Source organism: Pteropus medius, unplaced genomic scaffold (assembly GCF_902729225.1).
Source record: "Pteropus medius unplaced genomic scaffold, Ma_sr-lr_union100, whole genome shotgun sequence".
NCBI classification, from domain to species: Eukaryota; Metazoa; Chordata; class Mammalia; order Chiroptera; family Pteropodidae; genus Pteropus; species Pteropus medius.
Genome location: NW_024342466.1, coordinates 2,537,673 through 2,546,124, shown reverse-complemented (window position 1 = coordinate 2,546,124; position 8,452 = coordinate 2,537,673). Strand labels below are relative to the sequence as shown.

Below are 8,452 nucleotides of genomic sequence, written 5' to 3'. Positions count from 1 at the left end.
CAGAACGGAGGAGCTGCTGGGGCGACAGCGCCACCGGAATGTCCTCGTCGGCACCGTCACCGTCACCGAGGCGGTGCCGGGCACGGCAGAGGGCACTTCCTGCGTGAGTGACCACGTGTCCCGCCGTCTGCAGCAGCCGCCTCCTCCCGTGGCTGAGGCGACACTGGGCTGGACCCAGGCGGGGTGGGCCCAGCCTCGGCCCCTCCAGGTCTCCTGCCTGCTAGGTGGGGGACAGCACCCCACCAGCAGGCTCCGCGGACAAGGGTGCCAGGCAGATGGACTTATCACCTTAAAGGCGAAAACGTATTTTAAAACAGGACTTGGCTATGTAAGTTTGAAACTGCTGGAAGGAGTGCGTAAAGCAGAAAACGCTCTCAGGACAGTTCGTGGAGTGGGGACGTGCGCGACCTGCCCTCGTGGCCACAGTAGGAACCGCCCTGATGCTGAGCGGGCTCCTTCTCTCTAGACATTTTCTTCTCTCTAGTGCAGCCCCCGGGCACAGGCTGCGCAGAGCACAGGCACACGGGCTCTCCCGGAGACCCCGAATCCAGAGCCGAGGCCTTCGGAGCGTCGCCGGAACTGGGGTCCCCCTCAAAGGGCACTTTCTGGCTAGAGAGCCGGGTCGTATGTTTAATTCGAATGGACAGAGATTAGAAAATCATGGGTTTTCTATTAGATAAAGTGACTTTAAATCTCGTCTCTAAGAGAAAATGCAGACTTGGGGAATTCTCGATCTGAGCTGAATCCCCTGAACGCGAGACACTCTTTCTCCACCACGGGTGCAAAGCCGGGGACACGGTGCATGGCACAGCCGGTGCTCAGAGCGCGTGCGTGCAAGCCCGGGTTCTGGGGCCCGGCCGGGAGGCTCTGGCGGGGGGGATCTCTCACTCCGGGGGTGCACCGCCCCCCGGCCCTCGGTCCCCAGGTAAAGACTGGTGTGTGGCCTGCGCGTCAATTAGGACAAGAGATGCATTTGGCTTTTTAGACAAACACCCATGAGATTAGTGGCAACACCGCTGGTTATCAGCTGTCACACAACACCATTAGGGACACACTGCAAGGCTGGCCAGCCGTCTCACCCAGGCGCAGGGGCCCCCCGTCTCCAGGTCCGGCTGCGACTGGCAGAGAAATCGGGAAGAGAAAACGACAGAAAAGAGCATTTCCGAGAAACAGTTAAAAACTAAGTAAAACACGACAAAAACAGAAAACAGGTGACGCCGGAAAAGCTGATGAATTTCATTTCTGACGTGACTTCTAGGATCTGCGCCTTTGCAAGAGGAAACACAGTAGAGTGGGAGCTGCCATGAGATCCCGCAGCATTAAATAAAACTTCCATGGCAAACGTTGCTACGGTTCCTAGACTCCAAAGCAGCTTGAGAAAGTTTCTTTCCTCCTCTACGAAACACATTCTGTTTATGTCAGGCAAAAGGTGAACTACTGCATCGCTCTCGAGTCTTCAGAAAGAAAGAGGAAAAACTTCTGATACCCACGGCCTAGATTTTCTGAGAATACACGGGAAGAAAGTAAAATTTCCCCTGTTCCTTGAGGACTGTACCATCACTCACGTGAATGATGGAGGCCTGTGTTTCCAGAAAGGCGAGAAATAAAAAGTATTAACCTTTCTCGGAACTCCACAAACTAGAAATTTCAGAATATTAAAAACAGCACAAACGGGCCCTTCACAGGAGACTCCTCTCGGCTGGGCTGCCGGGTCCCCTCGCCCTGCCCACCGATTGGAGCTTCGGGCCCCTGAGGGGGTGGGGACCAATGTTGTCACAAAGAACAGTGGCCCCCAGCAGCCCTCTGAGCTGCTCTGGACTTGTCTGCACCTACAGCAACGAGGTTGGACTCTCATGTCCAGGGTCCAGGTCCTTGAGGTCTGTGAACTGTACGGCTGTTCTTCAGGTCAAGGCCATCAAGGGAGAGACCAGGGCAGCAGCAAACCGCGGGGCTGACCACGAAACCCCCCACCGCGGACTCCCTCTTCCTCCCCGGGCTCTTATTTGGCATCCCAGCCGTGGAACCTTCTGTAACATTTAACATTTGAAAACAAATGTGCTCCATGTCTTGGCAAAGAACGGTGTCCAGCGAAGAAATTTAACTCATTTCCGGTTAAAACCATTGAAAATAAAATGAATGCTATAAGCCCATGACCACTCACTAACAGTGCAACAGCTCTGAAGTCTCTGGGGTCAGAAAACCCCCTGAGAATCTTAAGAAAGTGACGAATTCTTTTCCCGGAGAAACGCAAGTGTAAAATCTTGCATACGATTTGGGGAGGATCATAGATCTGAAAATGGTGTTTTGATAGAGAGATGTGGGTTCTGTCCCCAATTTCTCTCCTATTCTCTCGGCCCCGTAATAACCAGGTTTTGCTCTCATCACGCCCCCTGAACGTTCCCTGGTCCGCCACGGTGCGAAGGCCACTGGTCCGTCCATCCTTAGCCCTACGCTCCCTTGCTCACTCCCCTCCTCCTGGGAACGGTACCCCTTTCGCTCGGTGCTCAACCCTCTCCCGAGCCTGCACCGCGGCTCAGATTCCTGTGCCTCGTCCGCTGATGCTCAAACTGAGTTTCCGGCTCACGTTGTGGTCACACAAACCCTACTGCTCCTCGTGGGACTCTGAGAGGAGGTGACGACTGTGGGGCTAAGGAGCGAGTGTCAAATAGCGAGGAGTCTCTCTAACTGACTTCGCATTTGAGCTGGAACTTTCTGGCAAAATCACTGTGGTACAAGGGTGTGATGACAGTGTCCCCACAGCACGACTGATCGCCTTCACAGCTGGTTGTTATAACGGCCAAGTTAAGCGCACATTTAGTGCCTACCCGAGAAGTCTAGGAGTGGTTATGATTGAATCATTATGATGATTAAAAACGAGCCTGCCACTCTACATGGTCCTTAAGGAAAACGTGGTGGCTGCATCGAGAACTGATGATCACTAGGAGCGAGATGCGGTTTTAGCCCCGGGGTAGACTGACATGCTCAGGTGAATTTACTGGCCCGAAAACACACTTTCTCTACTTCCCAAAGCACGCGATTTTTTCACGTATAATTATGAAGGTTTTGGGAATGTTTAAAGAAAAACATGTATTTGTGTTTCTCGGCCATTCAGCCGACAGTGATGTAGCGATGTCACCAAGTCGAAGCAAGGAACATTTATTTCCTGAAGGTGAGCAGACAAGGGCCTGGTGGGTCTGATCTGTTCCAACTGGCCACCAGGTAGCCAAGAGCAGCTCTCGAAACATCCCCGAATAATAACTACTTTAAGTTACTTCACCCGAGATTCTAATTAGATAGGTGCCCGTGTATGCAAACAAGCTATGATCGACACACTGTGCCTTCACACTCCCCCTCACCCCACCAGCACCCCGAGACAACTTGATGTGGCAGTTAGTGACGTGGACAAATACGTAAAACCATCACGACCCCCACTCGGGAGAGACAGGCGGGGGCGCCCACCCCCGTGCACGATCTCGCCACGTCAGCGAGCAGCTGTCCCACCGTCTGACGGGGTCTTAAACAAGCACCGGTGAGATGCCGACCACAAGCCTCACGGGACAATGGGGAAGGCGTGTGGGAGCAGGGACGCCGGGCGGCCAGCTCCTGCCGGGCGCCGGCCCTCGCAGACTCGGTCGCCAGGGTACTGACCCTCAGACTTCCACGGCTGCCCACGGAAGCGCGCTCATCTTCATCAGAGGCCTAGTGAGAGAGAATGAAAGAAGCATGAAGTGACACGGGACACATACAAAGAAGCCGATGCCCAGCTCCCGGCGGGACGCGGCTGACCCAAGCCCGCGGCGGTGGGCCGGTCGGGGCGTCCGAAAGTCCCGGAGGCCCCAGCCGAGGGCCCACCGCCGCGGGCTGCTCGCGCCTCCGTTTAAGGAGGGCTGTCCCCGGAAAACGCGGCTTTAACGTCGTTGAAGTGCTGTGGTTTACTTCGCTGGCCGCCTGCAGATACGCAGCCTCCACGCACGTGACCCTGCGAAGTATCCACAGGTGCCCGATGAAAACAAGCGCCAAAACGGTCAGGAATCTATCGATATTCAGAAACTTCTCAGACGCTCCCCCCTCATCAAAGTTAGGTCAAAAGGCTAAAAGCTGACTTCGTCTTTATTTAGGTAATCGCACCCATTTCAGTTACTGCCTTTAATAAACGCCGTTCAGACACAGACAGCTGAATGTGTGTGTGTGCAGCGCCCCCAGACCTCCAGCACCACGCATGCAAACCAGCCCCAGCCCGCGCGGGGCAGCGGTACTGACCGACGTGTTTCTCCGGGGTCCGCGCGAGTACCGCTCACTGTCTTCCTACCAAAGCGAAAGAGGACACAGCAGGACAAGGTTAGAGACGCGGGAGAAGCCTTAGGTGGTCGACGGTGTCACGACACCCCGTTCCTGGCACTAATGTCGAATACTTTCTCTGCCTCTGCTTAAAGCCTCCGATTAGACTGCTGGGGAGACACGTTTTCTCCCACGGGGGTAGGGGGCGTTCAAGCACACAGATAACTGGCGTTTGTCATTCTGGCTTTAAAAACGAGTGTGTTGGAGGAGAAGCTGAGTCTTCATTTTTTTTCTAACCTCTAAGGTCTGGTCTGTTTACATCCGATTTTTTTTTCTTACCCTCTTCTCTGCAGAAATCGGAAGATAAATCAGCTCGATGAAAGAGCCAGGAGGGACGTTGCCCTGTCCGCTGCGTTCTGGGGGCACACGGGTGCGCTCACTGGGGCATCTCTGGGGGCACACGGGTGCGCTCACTGGGGCGTCTCTGAGGGTGAGGCTCACCACGTCGTCGGCTCCTCACACTGTTTCTCAGTGGCACGGAAAATGTGCCTTTTAACTGTCTTAAGATTTGATAAACGTGCATTTGCCTGTGCCACACAAGCCTACAGTGCGGCTCACACTGAGCAAAGGCTGAAGGTGATCGCTGTTTAGATGGAGTATGCGCTGCTTCCAGAACAATTACTTTTACATTGTACGCAGGGAGCAAAGATGCTAGGGGGTAAATACACATGTCCTTAGATTATTTCCCATATGAGGGGCATTTAACAGGACATTCCCATACTGGCCGAGTTTTCAAGTGCTAATGGCATGTGATGATGTCCGGGAGGTAGGTGACAACGTGACAAGGACGGGAGGAGGTGGAGCACTCAGGTGACAAGGACAGGCAGAGGCTGAGCGCACCCAGGTGCATGAGTTAATGAGACGGGGAGGGAAGCCACGTTCTGGCGGGACCGTGGACAGCAAGCAGGACGCTCCCCCGTCTAGAGCCCCCCGCCATGGGGCACCGTCTCCTCCCGGGAGGGTCGTAGGGATGGCGTGTCATCGGGGGCGAGCCAGCTCTCGGATGACTTAGGAAGACAGAGGAGCTGTTGCAGGAAACGCTGAGCAGGTAACGGAATTCCCTCACCAAAGAACGTGGTTTCAGCGGGCACGGTGGATGGTGTGGCCGGGGCGGGGGGCGGGGACCCAACGGCGAAGGTGGATAAAGGTCGGAATGAGGGTGACCGGCCAGCTGCCTGCAATTGTGAATGAGGGAAATGCAGTCTAATGGGACCTCTGGGCTCCAAGCAGATCCTGACAAGACAGGCTGGTAACAGGAAGTTCTCATGCTGGGGACACAGGCCCGGCCTGACTGTCCCTAGTGGATAGCCCCGTGCCCCAGGAGGTCAGAGACCTCCACAAACTGCCGGCCTGGAGACTACAGCAGTCAGCGGCCACTGAGCAGACCCGGCCCGACGCCCGGCCAGGGCCACTAGGAGCGGGCGTCAGACGGGATGCGGACGGCCAGGCCAGGAGCGGAAGTCCCCGGAAGGAACCTCTCGGGATCCAATTACGGTGAAAACAGGAATCTGCCTATGTCATTAAGCTGCGTACGAATCAAATTATAAACCATGTAAGTTTCTTAAAAATCGTATTCGAGGCCTACCATCCATCGCTCGATGTCACCCCATTTTGTATCCAGCCCGTAATATTTCTAGAGACAGAAGGGAAAGAAAATGAGGCAAGAAGTGAGACGGTAGGTGCACAAGGAACTGTCCCGACGTGCGTTTCCGAGGTGCTGCCCAAGCCACACGGTGCGGGTGACACGCCAAGACAAAGCAGGAGCAACGTTCCGGGCTCTGCAGAGGCAGCGCCACCAAGCAGACCCTCCTGGGGACAGACCCTCCCCGGCAAGCCCAGGCAGCGGGGGACAAGGCGCGCCTGGAGGGGCAGCCCCCGCGGAGACCAGGAAGTTCACTGAGCCCAGCAGCGTCTGCAGCCCCGGGAGCAGGCGCCGTGGGGACAGACAGGGGCCGGAAGCTGTTCCAGCGTCTCTACGAAAGGAACCGGAGGACCTAGAAGAGCGGGGAGCAGCCGCGATCGCCCCTGGGTTTCTGGTGCCCTCGCTCCCGCTCCCCACTATCTACGCTAAATTTACGTCCGGGAGACTTGGCTGACTCTGGAGTCTGCACAGCCCCTGTCCTACAGGAGAGGCCCCTGCCAGGGAGAACATTATGTTGCGTGTTACGTTCTGCATTTGCTTTGGCTAACGCCTCCACGTTTCCGCCTGGCTTGTCTAGGTCACAACGGTCCCATTCGGAATTAGGAAAGCAGATTCCCAGTGGCTATGACCTGTCGCTAAATGGGAATTACCAAGCCAGGTGGGAACCAGGCGTAGCTCAAATAACTAACGGGGTTTTTACTTCGCTCTTCACTTTCCCAAGGAACAACCAACCAAACCTCCCCATTCCCTAACACAGACGGGATCCTCCTCCTTAGACAGCAAAACCTCATCATCGGAGGGAAAATCTTAGATGCTAGAAGGACAAGACGAGTTTTGAAACTGCTTTACCATGAGCGAAAGCATGCTGCTGCCATGCTTGGCGTCGCCTCCGTTGAATTTGAAGGGTGGCCAGATTTAAAATCTATGCTCTCTGATGGCCTCGCCCCTTCCTCTTAGGGATGATGATGGATGTGAGCGGAAGAAAAGTTGGAAGGGAGAATTTAACAAGGCTTTGAAAACGCAACCAATGCAGAACTGTGGTATCGAAAGCATATGAGCCAAATCTTTTTCTGTAAGTTACTTTCCTTAGACTATAAATGGAGAAGGGAAATAAATACTTCCCGGTCCTGTTTTAATATCAATTGGAGTGAAATGCAACAGCTTAAAGCTATTTTGCATTCAATTGATGCTATCCCCGCCCTCACTGTCAAATACCAGATATGCAAAATTTGATGCCATCGACTCTCCTTTAACTCATGGCTTAATTATAAAATAGAAAGAACATATGTTGGATAAAAGGCTGAGGTGCATATAAATTCACACACAAAAAAATTTAATTCCAAAAGAAGCCTCTATTATCAGTTTTTGTGTTTCCATGTTCTCCTTTTTGCCAATTGTATACTCATGCCGAGTGTCACACACTGCCTCTTCCGTGATACAAATAAGAACCAGTATTCAAAAATCTTCCGTCTGGTTCACGGGGGGCCTTAGCTGCTGCAACCCTAGCTACATTTCCACGTCACTCCATGGAGGGAGATCATCCTAACAAACAGTAAGTGCAGATAACTAGCGGTTCTGAGGTTAGCTCGCAGGCGGGCACAGCAAACTCCAGAAAGCACACAATATTTCAAATGTAAACTACTATGATTAGCCGGTGAGCCATGCAGGGGGAAGCGAGAGCCAGGCTAATGCAAAAGGTGCTTGACTTTCAGAAATAACTTTGATTCAGTAGATGAGAACTCATCACGCAAAACCACCAAATGGGCTGGGAGAGAAGGCTTGCTGCCTCCCATTCCTTGTCACAAATCTTAGTGACAAAGAAAGGCTTCCGGGACCTGGGACCCATCTTTAATAGGAAGATGTGTATCTGCTTTTTCACTGAGGACGAGTTTTACTTTGTATAATTACCATCCTGACAAAGTTCCAACAGTGTGTCCTTGGTAAGTTACTAAAAATAACAGTGCCGTAGTAAGAGATGAATGAATCAAAGTGGAAATGACCAGAGAAGAGTCTCTAATCTGACGATTATATCCTGCTCTGCCAGTCACAGAGAGGGTTCCTGGCTTTGCCAGCCTTGCTTTTCACCTGTCAAATCCTTGCGGAGGCTCTGTAAGGCCGAGCTGGCTCTAGCTTCGACGTGCATTTCAATACTCGGCTCCTACAAAAATTAAGAAAGTACTAAGAAATTCCGGCGCCTCCTTAACTGATTTCTTTTTTTAAAATTAAATTTACTGGGGTGACACTGGTTAATCAAATAGGTCTCAAACTGTGCGATTCGGTAATACATCGTCTGTATGTTGCATTGGGTATTAACTGATTTCTTTATACTTTTCAAGATAGTAGTTATGCAGATGCAGGGGGTGGGAAGGGAAGGTAGTTTAGGACTGTAGCTAATGAAGGCATTCAGGGAGAGAATTTTAAATTTACTGGTCGTGTGTTTAAAGGGCCTGCATGGTCTAACCTCTGAAATTA

General features: G+C 52.8%; 1 protein-coding gene across 11 annotated transcripts in view; it reads right to left on the bottom strand.

The window, feature by feature from the left end:
* LOC120600862 (leucine-rich repeat flightless-interacting protein 2-like) overlaps window positions 1–8,452 on the bottom strand; it is a 73,138-nt gene that overhangs the window by 43,055 nt on the left and 21,631 nt on the right. For 3 of the 11 annotated variants that reach the window (XM_039860482.1, XM_039860508.1, XM_039860509.1), the window contains exons 3-4: window positions 4,261–4,305; window positions 3,649–3,699 (exon numbers count right to left, since the gene is read on the bottom strand). The exons of 4 other annotated variants lie outside the window; for them this stretch is intronic. In XM_039860482.1, the coding sequence (XP_039716416.1) occupies window positions 3,649–3,699; window positions 4,261–4,305 (96 nt within the window). Of the gene's footprint in view, window positions 1–3,648; window positions 3,700–4,260; window positions 4,306–5,923; window positions 5,972–6,829; window positions 6,860–8,452 lie in introns of those variants that run through there. 4 more of the 11 variants (XM_039860475.1, XM_039860504.1, XM_039860500.1 and 1 more) reach the window with 3 other exon arrangements.